This window comes from Carassius auratus, chromosome 24 (genome assembly GCF_003368295.1).
Source record: "Carassius auratus strain Wakin chromosome 24, ASM336829v1, whole genome shotgun sequence".
Taxonomy (NCBI): Eukaryota; Metazoa; Chordata; class Actinopteri; order Cypriniformes; family Cyprinidae; genus Carassius; species Carassius auratus.
In genome coordinates this window covers 15,813,797-15,840,065 of record NC_039266.1, presented here as the reverse complement: position 1 = coordinate 15,840,065, position 26,269 = coordinate 15,813,797, and the positions used below count along the sequence as shown (strand labels likewise).

Genomic DNA, 26,269 nt, shown 5'->3' with positions numbered 1-26,269 from the left:
GTGCTCTCTCCATGAGACGCGGAAATTTCAGCGAAGGATAAATGGATTTGCAGCTCTAAAAATCGCTTGCAGTAGCGCTGCTACTAATATATATATATATATATATTGATATATATATATATATATTGATAAGGTTCTCATTAATCCATATTACTAATCAAAAATTTAGTTTTAATATATTTATGGTAGGAAATTTACTAAATATCTTCAAGGAAAATGATCTTTACTTTATATCCAAATGATTTTTGGCATGATTAAAAAATCTATAATTTTGGCCCATACAATTTATTGTTGGCTACTGCTAAAAGTATACCCGTGCTACTTTTGACTGGTTTTGTGGTCCAGGGTCACATTTTTATTTTTGCTATAAAGATTAATATTTTTTTTAACTAATTGTACTTTTTAACAAAGCAAAATGTTGTCAGCTTTTCTCTACAAAAAATTAACAAGCTGGAATTTTTATACAACTACAATCTGACAATTTAGACAACATTAACTTAGTGACAAATCATCAAAACTTCCAATAATGTACCATTTATGATAGAAAAGTGAGTGGTTTTTGGTAAAGAATAAAATTCTTGAAACATCTAGAATAAAACAAATAACTGTACTTAATATATCTATCTGTGTAGATAACTCAAGTTTTTTTTTAAAAGATAAGATAGATGGATTGATGGATAGATGTATAGATAGATAGATAGATTCTTCCTCACAAAAAGCACAAAAAATCCATGTGGACCTGCATGTGAGAAAAAAATTGCAACCACTGAACAGAAATGTTCAATTTCTCATTTTCCTTACATATCACTCTCTCTGAAACACTGCTCATCAATACATCAGAAAGAAACCACAATCTGAAGACAACCGTACATGAACAGAACCTTGAACCGAAAGAAGCTGAGTTACAGAGAGAGAAAGAGTCAGTGTTATATAAGACCTCTTCACTCATACTTGTACCTGATTGCTGAGAGGAGGAACACAAATCAACATGATTGAATCTGAACAGACAAAAGCTGACCTCGCAAACACTACACAAGAGACCCCAAGTCTGTAATTTCTGCCCACCCTGCCACACAAAGTGTCACTTCAATTCTCAGTGCCATCCCTTGACTGGAGGGAAGACCATGTCTGACATGATTTACACAAACAGGAAATGTTCCTGGATCAACACCCTCTGCTGTTCCTGGAATAACACTCCAGGAATCACAGCCGCATCTCTGAACCTAAGCCCAAAATCAACGGCCTGGGAAGGAACTACAAGAGATGCTGATGCAGGAATACATCTTAAATCCATACTAATCCATAGAAAACAAGAATAAAACTCTCATAATTTCACAATGTACAGTCAGCCTGAGGTCAGTAATACATCTTAGATCCATACTAATTCATAAAAACCAATACTAAAACTCATAATTTCATAATATACAGTCAGTCTGGGGTCAATAATACAGTACATCTTAAATTCATACTAATCCATTAAAAACCTAGATTAAAACGTATTATTTCATTATGTATAGTTTTGGTCAGTAAGACTTTATGTTTTTGAAAATACTCTATTCTGCTCATTCAAGGCTGCTTTTATTTATTGCATAAATATTGTGAAATATTGTTATAATATAAAATAACAGTATAAAATAACTATTTGAGTGTATGTAATTTATTCTTTTTATGGTAAAGCTGCATTTTGATCATCGTTTAGTGTGACATGATCCTTTAAAAATCATCAATTCTAATATACTGATTTGATGCTCAGGAAACATTTCTAATTATTATGAATGTTGAAAACAGTTGTGCTGCTTAATATGTTTGTGGAAAACAGTATACATTTCTTTTCTAGATTTTTTCATGAATATAACATTCAGAAGAACAGCATTTATTTGAATAGAAATCTTATAACATTAAAAATGCCTATAATGTCACTTTCGATCAATTTAATGCATCTTATCTGAATATGTTGTACTTCTTTTGTAGTATTCAAGATCTAATTGATCAAATATATAAATGTCAGATTATTCACTTAATAACCTAGCTAATCTAGTTAGCTGCATCTGTAGATCTATCACCAGAAATCTCAGTCAAAAGTTACTCACGTCACAACAGCATTTCATCTGAGATGATAAAACTCCGGAGCTCAGAATAAACCAACTATTAACCTTTAAGGTCATTTTTAAAATATTTATTTGATATCAAATAACTTTTTCCATAGTGTTTTTCAGAGGAGTTAATTTCTAAGGAAAAGGGTGACAAATTTGGCTATACTCCAACAAGTAATTCTTTAAAAACTTGAAACATCAATGTGGTTGAATTTGAAGTCAATTAAATCGAATATGTGTTTAATTATGTTAGTATGTATTAAATCATGTATTGATTTGGTGTGTATGTGGCTCTTAGCAGGACTAACCTATCGAGCCAGGCCAGAAGGCTCTTAGCAGCAGCGATGAGGTCCACCACAGATGTGAGGAAATCGTTGGGCAGCTTGCGGGTCGTCCGGCCGTCGTAATGACCACTGCGTCTGCGGCCCGTGATGAAGTTCTGCAGGTTTTTGGCAGAGGCATTGAGCTTATGAGAGAGAGTTTTCAGGTTTTCAGTCTCCAACCCGTAGTTCTGTCAAACAGAGATAAAGACAACGCAGTGTTTTAGAGACAAAACTGGTTGGCAAACAATTGCAGGAATGACTCAATCAGAATTGCTTTTCGTTTTCCCCGCTGTTCTGTCTCCATTTTAGATTTACAATTCTCCTCTCTATGTTTTCAATTTCAGTTTTATTGCGCTTTATAGACATGACAGAAGTTGTACCCTGTGTAAACGGCACAAGTAAAACTAGAAAAGGAAAGTTTGTTACAGCAAATTCACAATGTTAATTGCCTGAAGAAAATAATGTTTTTAATTAATTTAATATTAATTTAAAAATGCATTTTACATTTGAATAATTATTTGAATATAATAAATACAACTGTATATTAATTTAATATGAAATAAATTAAATTAAATTGGTTAGGTCAGATTAGAGTAAACATGAAGAATAAATTGTAATGAATTACAGTGAGCATACTTTACATGCTCTCTCTCTCTCTCTCTCTCTCTCTAACTCACACCCTCAAGATCACTCAGAGATCCTAAATGAATATCCAGCACCTGACAGAGAGAGAGAAAGACTGAGTGCTTCAAATGCAGAGGTGCGTTTGAGTGGGTGGAGGCAGAACATAAAGTTCAGGCAATGAATAATGCACTGAGAGTCTCTGCTGCCACATGATAGGAGCTTACACACGCCACACTCCGCACTGAGATAACGCAATCAGCTCAGACAAATCTGCATATCTAAATCTGACAAAAAACCATGTCAGAACAAAGCCAAAAAGCACATTTTAGTTTTCACATATAGATGTTTACTTCTATAGACACTTTTCACACACAAAGCTTGTATGTACAAAATCCCACAAAAGACTCAGTAATGTGTTTACATGCTCATGCACTACAAATCATCTTGCACTGTTCCCCAGCCAGCAGCTTGACTTACAATGTTTCTCTTTGCACATGTATAGTACTATGTGAAGCATTCGTATAGCCTGTATATATTTTTATTAGCTTATGTATAGGTAAACATTTATATAAAGTGTATTTATAGTCAAAATCTGTCAGTAGGTTAGTTGTGTATAGGTTTATACTGTTTTACTAAATTGTTATATGTCTGTCACCGTGGTCCTTTGAGGCACTGAATTTCGTTTCACTGTACTCAACTTGAACTTGAACTAAGGGCCTCTTTGGCGTATCTTAAAGGAACACTCCACTATTTTTGAAAATAGACTCATTTTCCAACTCGCCTAGAGTTAAACAGTTGAGTTTTACCGTTTTCCAATCCATTCAGCCTGCACAATGGGTGCAGCAGGTGCAATGATATTACACCGCTCCTGAAAATAGTTCCCAGCAACTCTGCAACAACACAAACTAGCTGGGGACTATTTTGAAATGCTGCGTAATATCATTGCGCCTACTGCACCCATGGTATGGCATTAAAGTGCCTTGATTATTACGCCATAATGAGAGTATAGTTCCCAGTCATATCAGCCCAGAAAATCTCAACTTTTTTATTTTCCTTCTGTCTTAGTATATGAAGTAACTACAGAAGAGTCCAGTTTTAAATAGGAAAAATATTGAAACTCTTTGGTCATTTTTGAGTGAGATGATCTTTGCTAAGCTAAGCTAAAAGCGCTCCAGACCAGGAGATCAGCTGAATGGATTCGAAAACAGTAAAACTCAACTGTTTAACTCTAGGGGAGTTGGAAAATGAGCCTGTTTTCAAAAATAGTGGAGTGTTTCCTTTAAATCGAAATTGCTGATGTGTGTTTTTGTGTCAGAGTGAGGTCGCAGCAGGTGCCTTTGGCAGAGAACCAAATTACCTTGTTCCTGCATAAAGAGCACTGATCAAGGGGCAGAGACTGATCAAATGCAACATTATGCACGTACATTCAAGAAAAAAACACAAATTTGTTTTTCAATCCATTGACTTTTAACTCTCACCGTAACCCTCACAGAAAGCTTTTTGCATTATTAGAAGGTGATGTACATTATACAGTGACCTGGAGGGGACATGTTCAGTTCAACTGGTGGGAACGTGAAATAACGCGGGCACAATATATTAATTTTTGGGAACGTCATATTAACTTGTGGAAACTTTATAATATGTCAGGACCACAAGATAATTTTTCTTATGCTGTGGCCACACGTTCCCAAAAAAGGAAGATGCCTCAATAATATGTAATTGCTTTAAATATTCTTTATTTGTTCGTGTTGTGTAATTCTGTGATGAAACCGATTGGCTGACGAACATTCTGAGGTGTGAATCATCAATTATTCCTTACGTATTGCTGCCTACTTTTGCCAGGACTCTCATATGAAAGAGATTTTTAATATCAGAGAGTCTTTTCTGGTTAAATAAATATTAAATAAAAAAATAAAAAATAAAATACAAAGATAATAACATAAAATAAAAATGAACCCTATAAATTGAAAAACCAATAAATTGAAACTGAGATTTATAAATAATCTGAAAATTGAAAAACAAATCTGGAATCTGATGGTGCTTTACAGTTGTCCAAATTAAGTTCTTAGTAATACATATTACTAATCAAAAATGAAGTTTCATATTTTATTTTGTGTTGTTTTATTAATATAGAAAATAACAGTCACCATATATTACTATTTTTTATAAAGAGTTGCTCACAAAATATGTTCATGGATTAATAAACACAATACATCTTATTTAAAACATACAAATGGAGAACGGTATCTGTGAGGGCTGTTTAGGGGCTGAAGATAGAAAACATCATTAATTCAGCATAAAACAACAGAAGTCAATAGAATGTGCACACCATGATAGAAAAACTTGTGTGTATCAGTATCTCCTCTCACATCAGTAGGAGATCGATGAGAGTAATGTGCTCCATTTTGTCCAAAGAACAAATCCGACACACACTCACTCACAAAGTACCAGTACAGGTAATAAACACACACCTGGAACACTATAACAGGTTTGTACAACACACAGAGACACACAAAAGACATTAATCAGCTTGTGAGTGGAGGGAGACGGGGGGAGCAGACGATGTTGGGGGGATCGACGCTCAGAATCCTCCATGCTAATCTGTTTAGAAGCTCTCTGCGTGAATGCAGCCGATAACACACCACAATGGCAGAATGATAAAGCAATATGGAGGGGAAGAGCGAGATAAACAAATAAGTGAGAGAATGACAGCCTTTGAGAGTTTAGAGAGGCGGGAAAGGAGAGAGTGGGCCGCTCTGTGTCTCTGAGGTCAATATGCTGTCAAACAATAAAGACTCAACAGCTCTCAGGCTTCCATCAATATTTGTGTGAATTTGTGTCTGTGATGGTTTCAAAGACACCTAACAGTGGGGAAACGATACCTTAGTGAATTAATACCATGCTCACAAGGCAATGCTGCAAGATGCTTCATTGTTTACAGTGTTGAAGTCATTTTCTCTCAGCAAGTTTTGGTTTTGAAAGTTTGCGCCATTGTTCTTTCCTTTACCTTTTTTCTCTAAAGTTACAATTCTGTCATTATTAATCAACCTCTTATTGTTTCAAACCTGATTTATCAAGTCTTGAACAGTGTTATTTTAGTATTACAATTTTTTTTGTTCATTGGTTTGGTACTATTTTCACAAGGTGTACATTTTCATAACTCTTAGTACAAAACCTCAAACTGATCACTCTTGCAACACCACTAGTGATTCTTCCAAAACCTTATCTCATGATTTCATTGTATTTGCACATATTTTCATTCATTCAATCATTGTTTCAAAACATAAGATCACTGTGATATGTATTAAGAACATTTGAATTAATCACCAGAACACAACAGTATGATCTTCTTTCAATTTAGTACTTTTAACAATCATTTTATCCAAAAGCAAACAATGCAAGATTCATGTTTCAAATCACCTTTGCTGCTGAAATAATTACAGTAATAATGGCAATCACTGTCATGTTAGAAAATATACTCATTACCTAACTTTCATATCTCAGATCAAATCACTAATATTTGTAAAAGTAGTTATCCAGTGTGTTATCAAAAGGTGTGATGAAGGAATGACATGGTTATAAGGTTTTGTGCTAGAACAGAGTTTACTGTCAATGCAGTAAATGTCCTCACTGTGTCATATGACTCAATCTATATTCTAGCTGAATATTTCAGATGAAGGGTAATGCTTCTATATACAGTATCACATGGCATAATGTAATGTAAAATGCTGTATTTGATGCCATCTGTCTCCCTTCTTTCGATACATCTCTGATAAATCTCTGATCAGTTCCTCTCCCTTGTGTCCTGCTATATGTCCACAAATAGCAAAACACATGGTTTTACAAATGATGGCGCCCTCAAAGGAAGTTTTTTTTGTCATTGAACCCAAAAAGCACAATGACTTCAGATATTGCCATAAAATAGGGTTAACCTGAGCTACTGTACAAAATAGTGGTTATCATCTTAGATAAATCACTTTTACTGTTAAAAATATTCAGTGCATTTGGTTACAGTGAATGAAACAATTACATAGAAGAAACACTTATTTTATGTAGTGAAAGTGATATTGTGTGATAGTGTTTTGTACTAAAACTCCTTAGGAATATGCTAAAATGTGTGAAAAAAAGTGCATCAATTGAAAATTTACCAATTGCTTGTGAAAATTGTGCCAAAGCAATTAAAATAAAAAAACTGTAATTTGATAATTACAGTATTTATTAATATTTAGATTTAAAATATATATATATTTATGTTTTCAGTTTCATTTTATTTTTTAGTAAATTTGTTAAATTTTTGTCCTTTTTATATACATTTTCTTCATTTTATTTCAGTTACAGTAATTTTCATACTTCAAGTTACTTAAAGTTTTTTGTTTTGATTCACCTAATATTAATATTTTATTTAATTTAGCTTTATATTTAGCTTTATTTCAAAAAAAATTATATAATAGTTATAGTTAACAACAACAATACGGGCATGCCATATTTAAATGCTCATACTGTAAATACATTTTGTTGTATTATTTGTTGATGGGTATTCAGTAACACTAACTTCAACATGAACAAATGCAACACATATATTTCAAATAGTGTTTTCTTTTCATCTTTCATTTATTGAAAGTTCAATTTTGAATTTCTAATAAGTTTAAATTGGACATTAAATGCTGCAGATGAGATCTGAGACAGTGACCTTTAAATTCAAATTCTATCATTTGGTCACCCTCATGTTGTTGCAAACATGTTTGACTTTTTCTTCTGTGGAATATAAAATCAGATGTTTTAATAAATGTAAGTTTTGTTTGTTTGTTTGTTTACAAAAAAAAACAGCTTGCTTTGCAGAAGAAAGAATGTCATAGAGGACTGGAATGACATGAAGAAGAGAAAAGAGCAGCAGGAACATTCTACAAAATATCTAATTTTGTGCTCCAAGAAATATAATCACAGAATAGTAATTTTTTTTAATTAAAAAGCAGTTTTCAAACTGTACAGTTGAGGCATCTTTTATATGAAATCCGAGATATACAATATGGCTAATCTCATACGCACGTGTCGACAGGCTGACATTCACACGGGCCGTGAAACGTGAATGTCATCAGCTCTGATTTGGGATCAGTGTTCAGAGCAGATAGTTAGAGAGCACAGCAAACTCATCTATTTATGATTAATGCTCTCCTAAATGTCAGCAGCACAGGCCAGTGGTTCACAGTCCCTCACAAAACATCACACTCATAGTTCACCTAACGTTAACTCTACACTCAAATTCAATCTCAGGAAAAGACAACAAGGAACATAGCTCTTAGAAAGACAAGGTGAAGTGAAGATAGAAAAAAGAACAAAAGGACAGGTTGAGGAGAGACTCAGGCTGGGCGGCACGTGAGACAGCTCACAGGGACGCGATAAACATCATCCTGTCGTCTGTTCCCTCTCGTCATGATGCTGACATTCTGAAAGCGTGGGCTGGTAAGTCATTGTTTTAATACCTCAACTGAGAGATTCGAGAGAGAGGAAGAGGAAGAGAGAGAGAGAATTAGATGGAAAGCTAGTTATTAAATGCTACATAATGTAAAAGGCTCAAGCGGTGCAGAGCAAATTTCAGCTTAAATCCTTTTCCCATCTCCCACACTGTCTGTACTCTTGGTACCTTTTTGAAAATCATTTTCAAGCCGTGGAACATCACACAGCAATAAAAATTAATCAAGACACACACACACACACACACACACACAGGAGTGTGGATACAGATTAAGGACACAGGAACAAAGCCACCTGGCAAAAAGACACATTTAAATACTACTTGAGTGGCATTTTGAGAACAAATCTGTGGAAATCTTTCCCAGGAGAGCATTATTATTATCTTAGAAAATTAAGGCTGACTTTTAAGAGAACATGAAATGACATTTGCAACTTATTTCATCTCTGTAAAGTATAAGTATTATTTTATTTTATATTTGTTCATATTATTTTAATGTTATATATATATATATATATATATATATATATATATATATATATATATATATATATATATATATATATATTATTATTATTATTATTATTATTTATTTTTTTAAGTTATTCGATTTTTACATTTTCTGCTTTTTCCATCTGATATATAGTATAAAATAAGATTATGTACATTGATAATATATTTAATTAGAGCCACAGATTAGGTTTTTGTGTGTGTTTTTTAACATTCATTCATATTATTTTAAATGTTTAGTATAATTTTTTTTAATGTAAGTTTAGTTTGTTAACTGTAATCAAGTAAATTGATTTAATAAGTACGTTGAGTCACTGGCTAATTTTATTATTAGTTTTTCATATTTAATTATATCATTTAAACTTTTTATTATTATTATTATTATTATTAATTTTCAGTTATTCCATTTTTTTATTATTATTATTTAACTTTTTTGCCTTTTTCTCCTGATATATTGTGTGAAATGAGACCTGTCAAGTCATTAAATAAGTAAATAGAGTCTTTTTCCATTTCAACTACTGTAGTTTTTTCAGAATGTGATACTGTTTTTCTCAAAGTGTTCTTGATATCTTTGTCAACATGGTGCAGTAGGGGACTCAGTGTCCACCAGCTGACGGGGTGTTGAACAGCAGATGAAGGATCAAGCACATAAAGGAGCGTGAAGACTCTCACCAGAGCACACAGCAGGTCCACAGCTTCCAGGATCAGCTCCTGGTGTCCGATCCGGGATACGCCCAGATCCTCCAGCTCCTGATGGGTGATCCTTAGCAGCTGGTCACCTCCTACCTTCTCCCGTTCAAAGTTCTTTATATACTGCTGCAAGCAGTCATCCAGACCTGTAGGAACATCAAGAAAATATCAGCAATCTAGGCTCATTCCTAATTTGCATCGGCAAAATTAGAACACCCCAAAGTATGTGGGATTTACTGCATAGCAAGTGCCCAAATGGTAGGGGATAGTGCGGGAAGATGTCCTTTATAAGACCAGTGTACATTACTACTATATTGGAACATTTAGAGGTGAGTGTAGGATGTACAAGATGATGTATATCATAAAAGTAATAATAAAAGTATCTAATATTACCCACACCCCCTTGCGTGAAGATACTGGTAAATTAAGCAATGACCTGGTTTCTGTTAGAGAGCCCATGAGTCATGCAGATGGTGCTGAACATTTAATAATTGCTCATCAAAGCGATAACAGTGGACAAGTGCAAGGTTTCTGAAATAAATATTTATGTATTTTCTGTTAATTAATTTCGAAAACCTTTCACTTGATCACTATTAATGGTTTAGGCAATAACAGAGTAATTTAGACTTCTGCATTGTGCATGTACTCTCACCCTCAGGCCATCCAATATCTAGATGATTTTGTTTCGTCATCAAAACATATTTGGAGAAATTAAGCATTGCATCACTTGCTTACCAACGGTTTTTACTTTTAAACAGTGCTTTCTGTGCATATTTCTTTCCTGATTCAGAAGAGAAGACTTTTTTCAAGCAGTATTATGGATAGAGGACTTTAACTGGAAGCAATGGTCTGAGACTAAAAACATTTTGTTTCTTACAAACATTGTTTCTTTCACTTTTTTTTTTTATTTCACCAAATTTGTTCTGATGAAGAAACAAACTCATCTACATCTCGGATGGTTCTTTTTTGTGATAACTTTTCCTTTAAAACAACGTGATTGATAAAATATTATAACCATATCAGGTTTGTGCATGTCAAAGGTCTGTGCAGCACAAAATCTTAATAAATGCATCTGCTTCAGACTCTGTTTACCCCAAAATCAGTAACAACTAAGAAATGCAATGGATGCCACACTTACACATTATGACTGACAACCTGTATTCCACCCTAACTATGTCGCATATCCATCAAACTGACAGTAAATGACAGCTAAGCCACATCGCAACCTTCCTATGTTTGAACGAGAAGTAGGCTACATTTGATTAAAAGGGAACATAACTGTCCAAAAAAGCTGCATGTAAATAGAATTTGTGATGGACAGAAACAGTTTGTTTAAATTAAACCAGAACTTCAGCCATTTTGAGATCTATATCAGTCTAGAAAGCTCTGTGTCCAGAATAAAAACCATCCTAAATCAAATCAGAAATGATTGCTGCACCGTCTACAGTAATGCCTCTGAAAACCAATAGGATGCGCACTTAAATCAAAATAATAAAGCTACCGTCAGCTCTACAGGATAGATGTGGCTACGAAAGCTATAAATACAGAGGAATAGACTAATAAAGAATGAGTGATCTAGAAAGTTTCGAAAACACCACCATTCACAACTGTCACCATCAAACAGGTGACGACACACACTCTCCATAATGCTACACACTTGTTGGACTGCATTTGTCAGTCTTGGGCATTCTGTCGCCCAACGGCACGTCTCACAGCAGCCGCGCTCTCCGAACAGCTGCTGTTCGACACAACGTACATAACTGCAGGGTTTACATATTTTGCTTACAGCATGTGCATGTGTTTATGATAGTGTACGGAAGAAGGAAGGTCATCTAAACTCTTTTTAATCTCACTAGCTGCCCTTAAATAATTAAATCTAATGCAACTATCATCATCCAGCTCATTAACAGGACGGGCCAAAACTCATTGGCCAAGTCAGCAAGAATAACAATAACTGTCATTACTGTTCATAAACAATATCGTGCTCATTAATGAAAGACTGCATGCTTCACTTGTTAGATAATTAGTTGGCGATCTGAGGTCTGAATTGAACTGCTGAAGATGAGAATCTCGAATGTGAGATGACTAACTTCTGCTGATGCCATGACTCTGATTCACGTACTAGACAGGTGCAGTGAACAATTAACTGCTAGCTAATGTTGTTAATAACGATCTGTGGGCAACAGGATGAAGTGATTTAGAATGAAAATAATGAAATTAATCCCACAGCTGATTTTAAGAATATACCTGTGACAAGACTGTTCCCTTACATAAATTTTGGCTGATACTTGTAGCCATTATTATTTGAAAACTTTGGTTAAAAAACAAAAAGATTCTTTCTCAAGCACCTTTAAATCATATCATATTACTAAAGAACTTAACTGCTGTTGTACTATAAAGAGATTTTAATCCTATACAGTTAAGAAAACATTTTTTTTTTTTTTATATTCTGAAAAAAGATTTAGCTTCCACCAATATACATGCAAGAACAGAGAAAAGATGAGAAAAACACACTTAAATGAGCAGACGCACAGAGCAGCAGTCTGACACACTGTTATCAGACAGCAAAGGTGCCCCCTGCTTACACTCAAGCAGCTTGCAAATAATTCATCACTGTAGTGGATTTATTAACGAATCTGAGGTATTATTTACAGATCATATATTCTGTCCTGAACAGGCCCCCTTGTCTCTGCAAACCCTCAGTCATACAGGGGTATTAGAATAGCCTTGCTCTGTTACAGTGCATTATTCATTGCACACAACCTGCTCTTCTGACAGGTAGCTCAGTAAAAATGCAGGGAAGGGGAGAAAACGCCAGAAAATGGGCCAAAAGGATATAAAGAAAAAAGTTTAGCCTGAGCACTTAAAATATCACACATATTAAACACCTCCCCGGCTTCCCATCATTGAATGATAGAGAAAACGATCTGGTGAAAAGCTCTAGAGTTACTGATATTCAGAACCCTCCCAACTCTCCCAGACGCAGTCTAAGTAATGTCATTTAGTCGTGCTCTTCCTTCAATATTCTATTCATCTTCATTCTTCATCTCATTTCTGGCAGCCGTGCTGTGCATTATGCAGACTTGGTGACCAGTGAAAGGGTTGTCGTGACAACCGTTCAAGGCCACAAAGTGCTCAAAGGCTTATGGGAAACTCACAGTGTTTCCCTGATTTGTTTTAAGGCTGCAGTGGTGATTTGTGCAATTTAATGATACACAGATAGCCGTAATGGAGTAACTACTTTGAAACTGTTGATTTCGAAGCTACAAGATATATATATAATTCAAAGCAGTTAAACTAATCTTTAGCTACATATACAATACTCAAACAAATCATTGAATCATTTTAATTGATTAATTCACTGAAATTACTCAGACCATTAAAAGCTCTAAGAGACTGTCGTCGAAAAAGCAGTGATGATGCACCTTGGTATGTTACAAAACTACTTGTTGGGAAAGTTAGCATGTTTCTGGAAAATAGTGTATTTAAGTTAGTAACATCGCTTAATGTAGGTTACATTCACACTGCAAATGTTGATGCTTGGGCCTTGATTATTTGGGCCATGACCACATTTAATAATATGAGTAGCCAAAAAATGGATATAAGCAATATATCAGAATTAAGTACTAATTCTTGCAGTGTGAATGTAGCCCTTGTTATGGTTACAAAAAGGTGTAACATCCCTGAAAAGAAACACAGATTGCAAAAGGATGGGATAAGAATACCCATGAATCAGCTGTGAACTCCTACACAGGCTTTTTGCCATTCTGTGATGACACCACCTGCAATGAGGCTCCAAAAGTGTGTTTGTGTGTGTGTGTGTGTGTCCATCACTGAATCGTCCTTCCTCCGCCATCACTTAATCTCAAAGACATAGGGGACTTTCTGGAGATGAGAAATTCATCAGTTAAATAAACTCTGAGCCGTCCAGCTGTGCAGAGCTCGGCCCCAAGCCTCTGCTGGAGTAGGAGAGCTGAAGGGCTGGTTCTTGGACCAACAGTGAATGTTCATAAATACTGTCTTCTATAACAAAATAAACACACTATTCCAGATTGGTTTCTTCTCTGTGGTTTTGAACAAAATATAACTGGTTCTTTATGTTCCTGAGGTTATATGGTCTTCAGAGTAACATTCTTGAGGCTACATTAAAGGTTCTTCAGATCAGCTTGTTCTACAGCACTTATCTGAGGAAAAAAGCCTGCATTTGCTATGACACACGATGCATACAGGCAACCTGAGTTTGAATCATTTCCAATCCCACTCTCCTATTGTTTCCTCTTATCTCTTCACCTTCCTTGCAATAAAAATGGAAGGATGAGTATAGGTTTTAATGCATAGGAAATAATATACTTAGAGTAACCATATACTGTAAGGACCCTTGCAAAATTTAATAGCTCAGACGTTTCTTTTTTTAGTAGACTTAATTGAGTTCTTAATTAGGTTTCACTGAAGTATAAACTAGTAATGGGAAGATCATTTCAATGACTTGATCTTTCAGTTTCTTTTGAAAGATTTATTTCAGTCATTTTGTTCATGAGTTATATGGTATATTTTCAACAGCTAAATTTCCCAAACACTTCGACATATGCTACTGTGAATTAGGATATATGAGCTCATACTGAGATCACAAATCAAAGTTGAAACTCCTGAGATCTCTGAAATGCTTTCTGAATATAACAAGAAATGTTTGAGGTCATGTTGAAATCTTTTTCTGATAGCATATTTGATCTTCTGTGTGCAGTTTGAGAGCTTCTGTAAGTCTATAGATTATAGAAAATACAGAAAATTACTACATTAAAAATAGCTACACTACCGTTGTAAAATCTGATTATCACTTAAGTGATTGTTTGAGTTAGATTAATGTAAAAAAAAAATCTGAGTTTTGTCTAAAATTTACTATCTGTTATTTACTTTATTATTAAGATATTCATAACAATTTTGTTAGATTTAAATCAAAATATATGGGAATGGATAAATTATCATACAATAATTCCTCATTCCATAAATATTCTTAATCTTTAACACCAACTTTAACATTAAAAAAGAAATGAGTTGTAAATGTATTAGACAAATGTAACAATTACTCACAAAGAAAGATGGAAATCAGATATTCCCATCATGCTTTGATATAGACTGTATAAAGAGAGCAAATGTTGATGGTATTATTTTGTGTTTTATTGCACAAAATTAATATGAGAGGAGATTTATCTATGTTTAATGTCATGTTGTATTCAAATTTATAGGACTTATTTGCCATGGTACCAAATGTAGACCATTTTTACTTTCATTTATTCAATTCATAAGGTATACCTGTGGCTCAAGTCAAGTGGTAGAGCATTGCATTAGCAGCACAAGGTTGTGGGTTCGATTCCCAGGGAACACATGCTAGGTAAAAAATGTTAGCCTGAATGCACTGTAAGTCGCTTTGGATAAAAGCGTCTGTTAAATGCATTAATGTAATACTTCACTGAATTCACAGCTTTCTTTTAACTCAATAATTTTAGATGTTTTACAAAAAAAAATAGTACATCTTTATTGAAGTTTTTAAAGTGCACACAAAATTACTGGGGTCTCAGAAGAAAATCTATGAAGGTGCAAGTCTCCATTTTGCACTCAGGATACATTAAAATTGCATTTGCCACTTCTCTTTCCGACAAGTATGACAACAAATCTGACTTGGAGCATCACAGACTCAACAACATTACAGACAAACTCTGTAGTCCCTCTTTTAATGGATCTAGAGCAGCAACTCCCACTCATGAATCCCATTTTCACATCAACTGCCTAAAAGCCTATTTCTGATCTCTCTCAGGTACTGACTCTTGAGTAACGATCTGAATCCAGAGCATCAGCAAAGGAGCCCAGGTGTTCCCCACCCAGTTTGTCTCCTAACAGATGCTTTCCTCCCTGCAGACATGAAACAATCGTTCAAGAGGATACCGAGCATCACCGTTTTCCTCCCATCTGTAAAACTCTGCAGCTTTGGCCTGTTTTTAGGCGAGCGGCCCCTGAAGAGTTGTTGTGGTTTCATTTCTTAGATGATCTTCAGATCACTGTCCAGGACAAATGTGAGCACTGACAGACGGGAAACAGCACAGTGTGTACAGTCTCTAACCGAGCACATACTGTATCGGAGTGTTTTGCTGAATATTTCTCGCTATACTAAGGTTCTTCAGGTCTATAAAGTGATTCAGAGATGACTCACACCCTTTACACCCACTGACAGCACACAAACACACTTTTACACTTTTTCACAGGAGGGAAGAGTCGCCCCGAGCCAAGCCACACACCCACACACCCGCCCCTCGAAGCTGCAGCCCAGGACGCAGTGCTGCAGCTCTGCGTGTGTGTGTGTTTGATTGTATTATTATTCAAAGGTATTTAACCTCTCTTTCTTCCTCTCGCTCTCTACCATTTCTGTATTTCTGTCACACACACACGCAGTCAATCCTCCCCATCTCTGCCACATGTCATATGAAATACAATATTCATGTGCTGCCTTAAGACACACCCCGAAGACAGGCCTGGAATCCCCAAAATGCCTAGTTGTAGAGCCTGATACATGTGTGTGCGTGAATATGCTCAGATGACCTCCATAAGTGCGTGCTATACATTTTCCACTCAATTATAACCTCATAAACCATTAAAAGAAAGCACCAAACCATTCTGAGCTGAACGCCCCAAAACGACAGCTTCTCATTCCAGGCAGGCGTCCTAAAAAGCGGCTAATGCACCTTCCTACATGACAATCAATTATGACGGTGTGGAGCGGAGAGAAAGAGACATGCCGTCACACAGTCTTTCATCTTTCTGTCAAGATATTTCAGCTGAAGCTGCGATTCTTCTTCTGCTCTATTGGTAAAAAGGAAAAAGTTTAAGCAAAGTATGCTGAGAAGGAAAATGAATTTGGGTTTTTTTTTTCAAAGCGAATGAGCTGAAACTCTTGAAGCTTTTTGAATTCTATATAATCATTGGATCTATGTGCATGTAGCAGCTAAAGAATAAGAAAACAAAAAAGCTGTCTCTCTAATATCTCAATTGTTTCCCATAGACTGGCATGATATACTGGTGTATTCAGCCTCTCCATCAATTGTTTTGCTATATAGTATATTCTATATATTCTATATAGTATGTCGATAATAGTTTAGTTCCAACAGAATTTTAAAAAAGCTTTTGTTTTATTTTATTTTATATAATGTAAGAGAAATATCCTAATTTTGTTTTTCTAAAAGAAATTTATAAAGGAATTTGATTATTTAGCGTCTTAATGAAAAGTCTATCAAATATGATAACATTATGATAACATACGCTGCTGTGACTAGCCATTATCATGAGAATGTTTACTTTAGCCATGGAACTTGCTAACTAGCACGTTATTAGGAAAGGCAATTTGCAAAGATTCATAAAAGAACTTTATACTCACTTCTTCTGTAAGTCAGGCTTAATCATGAATGATTTGCGCAATCATGAACGAATTTAGTTAGACCTGGAGTGCATTCCCTTCAAAAACAAAGGTAATCTAATGTGTCTTCAGTGGCTCAAATGTCGGGAGTAAATGACGACTGCTATGTTCTTTATTGTCTACTCCTGCTCCGGCATCCAAACAATGGCAGACTGATGACAGCTCACTCAGGGCGGGTCGTAGGCTAACACTAGTGTCAGTAAACAATTGTGGGAGGGGCCTGGCTCTGTGTGACATCACACAGACAGGCATCTGAGGATGGCTTGATTTGAGAAAGGGGAAATGATTTAACGAGATTAAAAAAAACTCTGAGTGGATCTTTATCATTATAGGGTGGTTGTGTACACACACTGCCAACACACATTTCAGTTCAAACAACATGTATAAGTGCAAGTTGCATCCGATGACCCCTTTAAATTATCATAATATCCAGATCCTCGCACATTTTTTTATCCACTTTTTTATTACAGTTTTAGTCTTTTAGTTTTTCGACCTGCTTTATTTAATTTTTATAAAATAATTCATTATTATTATTATTATTATCAATAATATATCACAGAAATATTTAAACTTTGTTTTTCCAAATGATTTCCAAAAGAATTTTAGGCAAAGCTGATATTTAAATGAGAATAACTGCCTGCTTCTCAGACTTTTCTTCACTTTCTCCACTTTATTCACAATTAGTCTTTTGTTCTTTTAATTGTGATGATTTTGGCTCACATTTAACAAAAACCCAAACCCAACTCTCAGTTTGGTTCACTAGGCTACACAATCATGGGGAAGACTGCTGATTTGACAGTTGTCCAGAAGACAGTCACTGAAACCCTTCACAAGGAGGGTAAGACACAAAAATGTATTGCCAAAGAATCTGGCTGTTTACAGAGTGCTGTATCAAAGCATGTTAACAGAAAGTTGAGTGGAAGGAAAAAGTGTGGAAGAAAAAGATGCACGACCAACAGAGAGAACAGCAGTCTTATGAGGATTGTCAAGCAAAATTGATTCAAGAATTTCAGTGAACTTCACAAGGAATGGACTGAGGCTGGTGTCAAGGCATCAAGAGCCACCACACACAGACGTGTCAAGGAATTTGGCTACAGTTGTCGTATTCCTCTTGTTAAGCCACTCTTGCACCACAGACAACATCAGAGGCGTCTTACCTGGGCTAAGGAGAAGAAGAACTGGACTGTTGTCCAAAGTCCTCTTTTCGGATGAGATCAAGTTTTGTATTTCATTTGGAAACCAAGGTCCTAGAGTCTGGAGGAAGGGTGGAGAGGGTCATAGCCCAAGATGCATGTCCAGTATTAAGTTTCCACAGTCTGTGATGATTTGAGGTATAATATAATATGCTGTTGGTCCATTGTGTTTTTTGAAAACCAAAGTCACTGCACCTGTTTACCAAGAAATTTTGGAGCACTTCATGCTTCCTTCTGCTGACCAGCTTTTTGAAGAAGCTGATTTCATTTTCCAACAGGATTTGGCACCTGCCCACACTGCCAAAAGTTGACACTATGGTGTTGGTGTGCTTGACTGGCCAGCAAACTCACCAGACCTATGGGGTGTTGTCAAGAGGAAAATGAGAAACAAGAGACCAAAAAATGCAAATGAGTTGAAGGCCACTGTCAAAGAAACCTCAGCTTGCCAAGCCGAATTGAGGCACTAATTAATGCAAAAGGAGCACCTACCAAGTATTGAGTACATTTACAGTAAATGAACATACTTTCCAGAAGGCTAACAATTAAAAAAAAAAATTTTAATTGGTCTTTTGAAGTATTCTAATTTGCTGAGATTTAAAAATTAAGGGAACCAAAGACTTAAACTACTTCAGTCTGTGTGCACTGAATTTATTTAATACACAAGTTTCACAATTTGAGTTGAATAATTGAAATAATACATTTTTAATTCGTTAAATTCATATTTACTGAGAAGCACCTTACAGAAGCACTTATTACAAAAATATTCGTTTTATATCTCCAAAGAGAAATCTGAGACTTAAGTTGATATTTAAATGAACACAACAGAATCTAATGAACTATAAAAGAGCTCTAACTCATTTCATCACTGCATCTGTGTGATAAACAATTCTCAGGTAACTGATTTTGATACCAAAATATCTAGGTACTGATTCAGGACTTGAATGGTCCATCAGCAGATTTATGGGCTCTAGTGCACAGCTCCCAGGGTCAGTCAGTTACATTGAACACTCCCTCAATGACTCTATCTGAACCACTGCTGCCTCCCAGTAAATCCACAAGCCACAAAAGCACGGCAAGATCAGGACCACAGTCTAACTGGGAAACCACAGAGGCTGGTTCTAGTTCAGCCAAAGTGCTCCACCCTAATCTTTACAGAGATGGATGCATTGGAATCAGAGGCTTAGATGTTTACTTCTCTGTACTCTGGAATGTGTTGGCCAGCATAGTGGATACATGGTGCTTTCTACAAATAGGGCATGAGACATATAAAAAAGTGTTTGTTTTTAACAATAATATAGATAACAGGATTTAGTGGTTGAGCTTGATGAATACACTCAACACCAGCGTTTTGCTGATAGCTTCATGTTAGGTTAATTTCTAATACTTCTTACAAAAAAGAAAAACCCCCCAAAAAAACACATGGAATTTGTGTCTCTCATGCTTTTACTAAATAAGAATACTGTATTCATGGAAACTGACGCACATTGGTAGCCGCAGGAGATGATTAAACATAGCAGTTGAGGGAAAGAGCAAGAAAAGGAGTAACGAAGTAAGAACTGGAGATAGAGAGATGGAGAGAGCAGACTTGCTGTCTATCAGAGTTTGTGAGGCTGCAGTGATGTGACAGAACTTGATTAGATCTAAAGCCCCGCGGTCAGAAAGCTAATCAAGAGGAAGGAGCAGTCATACACACCCACAGACACCCTAAAGCTGTGTTTCCAGCTGTTGAATCCCGAACACTGTAAAAACAATATAGGTGTTCGATCCTTAAAAAGTGAGGACCTGAAGGCCACAGCTGGCTTAATTATCTCCCAGGAAATGCCTTGACTTAACTTAAAAGGTCAAGATTTCATAAACTAAACTCTGCCATCATTATAACAATTACACATTTTGATTAAGTAATTTTAATAAGTTGTTTTATGGAGATTGCAATATCGTCATAATAAGTGCTTCAAGTTTTCAACAAGAGCAAAAAATCATGAATACTCAACAGTGGAACATAATAAATAAAATAAAATAAAAACATTCAATACATTAAACTTTGAAATGACATTTTTTCCAAAGCAATTTCAAAACATGAAATTTTAGCAAAATATGAAAATATTTATACAGTTAAAATCGAAATTATTATTCTTTTTTAATAAGGTTCCATTAGTTAATGTTAGTTAACTACTTTCGTTAACATGAACTAAGCAAGAACAATCCTTCTACAGCATTTATAAGTCTTAGTTCATGTTAATTTCAACATTTACTAATGCATTATTTAAATCAAAAGTTGTGCTTGTTAACATTAGTTAATGCACTGTGAATTACCATGAACTAACAATGAATAACTGTATTTTCATTAACTAACATTAACGAAGATGAATAAATACAGTAATAAATGTATTATTCATTGTTTGTTCATGTTAATTAATACATTAACTAACATTAACTAATGGAACCTTATTCTAATGTGTTACCTCCACATTTACTATTTAGCTTAATAGCTTTCAAGGTTTTTTTATATTTTAGAATATTTAAATAAATATTTCTTAAGTTAACAAATCTTTCTGTCATCTTTCTAGTCAAAACAGCATTCTGTGATAAATAATTCTCAAAATTAAATATGCATTATAATTATGTATTATATTATTTATATTATTATTTGCAATTATTTTTAATTGTATATGATTTTGATTATTTAAGCATCAGCAATATTTTTACAATACAATGCTGATTATATCACAAACACAATATCTGAGATCTTTTTGACCAAACTTGTTTCACACACCCAAGCAAACACATTGTCATTTCTTGTTTTGTGACATCTGCTGATAGTAACCTTTTAACCAAGACATTGAGGCCATGCTATTTCAGAACAGAGCAAATCATTCTGTTAAATCTTGTACCTCTCCAGGGTACAGGCTGATGTACCATTAAATGTCCTGCTGTATCCTCAGCCTCATCTTTCCTAACCACTGTTTATTAAAAGGCCCAGCATGGCTCTGAAAAACCACAACAATTAAACATAGAAAAGTAATATATTCATTAAAGAGCATTAAAAATGCAAGTGTTAGGAATCCTCCATTTAAAAAAAAAATCAGTCCTAGCACTATGTCTCACTTGCTTTGAGCTCCACACCTCTTATTAAATGCATATTAATCACAGTCTGATCTCAATGACCCCAGACAGCTTACACATCTCAGGATAATCAAATACATGTCACTCTCTTCTCTGCAAGATTACTGAAAGAATAGAGTTCGACCAAAATCTATACTGTATGTCTGAAATGTATATTTAATTTTAATTCTGTCATCATTTACTCACCTACATGTTGTTCGTTTATAGTTATTTATAATTTATATAATATTTTTTATATAAATATAAAATGTATCTTTAAATATATACATGCATGTGTATGTATTTAGGCTATATATGCATAACATTTTTACAAAGTACACATACATGTAAACCCAAACTTTTATTATGGATGTGATTAATCATGATTAATCATGATTAATCGTTTGACAGCCCTACTTTATCGTTATAGTTCTTGGTTTGAACTGGCCTTAAGTCTGGTTTTTGTTTTCAAGTGTTGGATATAATTTCTTGCTCTGCAACATGTACAAACTTGGTCTTGTGTCCACATGGTCACTTTAATGTGTCGTCGAGAACAGACAAAGCATTTTGAGATGTCCCTCCACCCGTTCAGGGGTCTCTTCCAAATGCTTTGCTGATTCTGAAGTAAATGAGTTTGTGCCACTCCAGGCAGCACCAATACACCATTCCAGCATTAGCGAGACTTTAATAATGGTATTTAGAGAGGGCCTTGGAAGGGGGGTGCTGAGTGTAATGTGTAGGCCTGGGGGTGTGCGCAGCATGTACAGGCATCGATCAAAACACTCACTGACTCTCTGAGTCACAATCTGAAAAATAGATTTGCTATAAGTCACAGATGCAGTTTGACCTAAAGCTCATGTAAATATGTATCCCTCCAACACACACACACATAAGCCTCCACTTCAATTCAGCCTGAACCGGACTGATTCAGCTACATCCTGTCTCTCTGTAAGCTGCATTAGCCACGCTATTAAATTAATCTCCTCTTCACAAGCAGGTGAAATACCGCAGCTCTATCTTTTGCAGGTTATGTGCTTATAATTGGAACAGTAAGCTAGGGTCAGTATCAAGCCGCTAATGGGTCTAGGTAGATATTATACCTAATAAGTACAAGTCTGAATGTATGAATGAGGAATGTGACGCTCACATTGACGCAAAAATGACAAGACATTCACATGCAAAAATCCATCATTTAATGAAAGGATAAAATCTTTGACCCCATACTCTCACATACACCACATAAATATTCTCATTTAAAAATCAAACTCTGTGTCAGTAAATTGAATAGGCCCTGTAGGGAGAATGTTACTCCCCAAAGTCTACAGTAGGCCTAGTTCATCCGAGGTTTCCATTTAACCAGTGCAAAAAAACTAATAAAATAGCACAATATGCTGCTTTCATAACCTTCATTATTTGCAACTGCAGTGGCCCTAATGCAATTCTCGCATAATTCTACTTCGTCATTACACAATCGCTCGAAGACATGATATGGAGAACAATTTTATGTCTGTTATCTGATAACAAGCCTTATATCACAGATCTGTGAATCATTATCCCACTGGGACGCGCTCGAATACTGTCATACAACCTCGATAACTCACTGCTTGATTTGTTATTGTGATGACGAATCTGGACATGCCGCCCACGAGAGCAGTGAAGGTGCGTAATTGCCCCCTCCGCCTCCGCGCATCAAAGATTCTGCTTCTCTTCTTCAGCTATAGCCTACATGAGAAATCTCCTTCAAATCACATCTAAGGACCCCCATAAAATCTTCTAATAACGATAAAGGTGTTTTTTGATGTTCTGTGACCAGCACTCCCATTACTGAAAGTGTGCCATAACAAAGTTAAATTCTCGTGATTGTAGATAAGTCGCTAAATATATTTTGTTTGGCTGAATGATGTGATTTGATATGATTTAATCTATAGCTTTCAGTGCGGTTGGCTTTTTAAAGGAATTTCAGTCAGTAATTTTCAGTCGACGTTTCTCCCTAGCTAACCGTCAACTGTCTTAAAGAAATATTTGAAACAAAAAGCATACACATTTGTGAACGACAGAATTACATTAATCGTGTTTTGACGTACCATCCCATAACGTAAAGCGCTCGAGCAGCGAACTGTTGCTATGGTTACCTCCTCAGGCAGACGGGATTTCGGTTTGCTGGCGGCTACATAGTGCTTTCCGAGTAACTTGTAAAATAACTTTTGTGGATCCTGAATGCTTTCTGAAAACACTAATTGAAACACAAACTTATAAATAGTTATGAGTAAAGAAATTCTTACTTTTAAGAATTTTGTTTTGACTTTCTTCAAATCGTTGAATTTAGGGTCAGACTCCAAAACATAGCCTACAGTAATTCACATCCTGGTTGCCATTAATAACACCAGACACCTGTACGCTTCACTACTTGGGAAAAAGACATCAAGAATGCCCAACTACATAATAAATGGTCTGACAATTATTAAATAATCTTTTTTCTTGACTACTGCACCATTAGATTGGAACAACTTCGCGGGTTTAGGAAGCGAAACGCATTGCGTAGCCTACCTTTCATCCAATCCACAACTTGACTGGGGCTCCATTTACTGACGGGTTCCATGACGAGTGCCATCGCGAAACTTTCTGTGGTTGTCCCCTCAGCACGTCTCCGAAGGGCAGAAGATGTGGTTTAACGCAGCTCTGGGGAGCTCAGATCGGTGGTGTCACGTTTAGCGCCTAGATTTGGCCCCCGGTTACGCGATTTCATCCCATCCGGAATTTCGCATCAAAAAGCGTCACACCGAACGACATCAAGCACATTCTAACCCCTTTACTCCTGCAAACTCAATGGTTTCTTATTATTATAACACCCATATCTAAGAGCCCAATCCAGGTCCCAGTTTCAGTTCAGATCCTGGCGTAATGTGCCATACCCAGCCGGGTCCCCAACAGCCGCTTCTTCATGCCATGCACCGACTGCAGTCTCTCCTGTTTCTCCCTTCCCCTCCCTTCGTTTTTTTCTCCTCTTTAGGGGTCTGTACCTTTCAGAGGTGGACTAGTGGGTATATAGAGTAAGACAGAGAGAATGAGCGGTGTACCCACGGGGACTCAAGTGAACGTCGCTTCCAAAAGCGGCGGCGAGCGTTGATTCAATTGGGCGCGCGCTCCTCCTGTGGGTGGCGCGGCAAAGTGAATTTGACTCGCGCGCTCGGTTTATTTCCCACGAGGATAAAAGGCTTTCGGCCGTATTCATTTTAATGAGGGCACGCTGGTTCGCCCTGCTTCAGAAACTCTGTGAACGAAAAGTATTTGTCTGGAATATGTAATGACGCTCAAAGGAGCTATATTTACATGAGACCTGGCCACTTGGGACTATGTGTGGCTAATGTTATGGTCTAGACCAAAATTATGGAGGACTATGGTAGCACAAACCATAACAGTGACAGGAATAACCCAAAGATTCATAAATGGGAGGTCAATCGGTGTTAGTTATATTTTATTTCTCAGAGTAGGTTTTATTTTTGAAAGTCAATTTCTGAAAGTCGAGAACATACCCTGAAGTCTTAAAAAGCTATTAAACATTAGCAATTTATTTGAAAAATATGAAGTTAACTTAAAAGTGTGGTGAAAACCTTTCAAAGCAATTGTGGAACACTAAACAGGCATTCATGAAACAGCAAAAAAAAATTATAACTATTATTTTGGGCTGAAATGTTGGCCCTGGCCCTAAAATTTAAAGTGAAATACCCTTGAATTTCAAAAGAAACTAGGTTTTTGAAACTAAAATATAAAACAGCTATTTAGAACATAAACAGAGCTATTTGGCTGAAGGCATTTTAATTTAAAATTACATAGGACTATACTGAAAAAAATATTTTATACTATTTTTTTTATTAAAAATGAAACTCCAAATCATATTCCTAATGTTAAAGTAAACAGCTACAGACTCAGTTATTCACAGGAGCCCCAAAATAAATATATGTATTTAGCATAACAATTAGATACAAAAACTGTGTTTAATGGGGTTTATTATTGATGGCAGCCGTGTGTAAAGAATAAAAACTTACATTGCCTCAGGAATTCTTTCTTTAGACATCTTTAACTGGTTCAATGAAACAGTTATTATAAATTAAATACTTTGTCATAAACATTGTTTTAAAAAAAAGGCATTTTTGAGGATTTTTTTTTTTCATATGATGCTGAACAAAACCTTTTTGAATGTTTTCTTTATAAATTGGTCTAACAAACTCATCCAACATGGACAGTTTCGCCAGTTCACCATCATCTCTGGCCTTCATCCTGGCTGCCTATTGATTTTGTTCCAACTCATCCTTACTTCAGAACCAGAGCAGATGGAGCCATGAGGCTGGAGTTGGGCCCAGATCAGGCCCCAGTATGTCAGCATGAATCATACAACAGATTCTGTGGAACCTCACTATAGAGATTCAGTGATCAGTGGGCTCTGCCCCATAAACATGCACTCTTAATCACATGGGGAGGAAAGAATCAGAGCAGGAAAACTGGAGCTGTCAGTTACATTTGAGGCACAGTCCGGCTCATGGGCTTTTTTAGCACTTGATATCATATTTGTCCCCTAAGTGTGCTCTTTTAAGAGAGCCGTGTGTGGCCGCAACTGCTTTTGAAACTGATATTTATCACACTGTATGACATTTTAGTTTTGTTTTTTTATTCTTGAAAATTTGGGATAGTGTGCCCCCTTCTGACCATCCAGAGACATAATCAAAATTTGCAGTCCTTTTCTAGCAGCTGTAAGCAAAACAGAAAAGATTGAGCTCAAGCTTTATGTATGTTTTCTTTAATAA

General features: G+C 35.7%; 1 protein-coding gene across 7 annotated transcripts in view; it reads right to left on the bottom strand.

Annotated features, from left to right (window-relative positions):
• The window catches only part of LOC113042400 (connector enhancer of kinase suppressor of ras 2-like), a 52,970-nt gene extending 28,244 nt beyond the window's left edge, over positions 1–24,726 (bottom strand). For 3 of the 7 annotated variants that reach the window (XM_026201252.1, XM_026201257.1, XM_026201254.1), the window contains exons 1-3: positions 24,015–24,726; positions 9,693–9,856; positions 2,402–2,604 (exon numbers count right to left, since the gene is read on the bottom strand). In XM_026201252.1, the coding sequence (XP_026057037.1) occupies positions 2,402–2,604; positions 9,693–9,856; positions 24,015–24,078 (431 nt within the window). In that variant the 5' untranslated portion in view covers positions 24,079–24,726. The remainder of the gene's footprint in view (positions 1–2,401; positions 2,605–9,692; positions 9,857–24,014) is intronic. The other 4 variants (XM_026201253.1, XM_026201258.1, XM_026201259.1 and 1 more) reach the window with 2 other exon arrangements.
• Between the last annotated feature and the right edge of the window lie 1,543 nt (positions 24,727–26,269).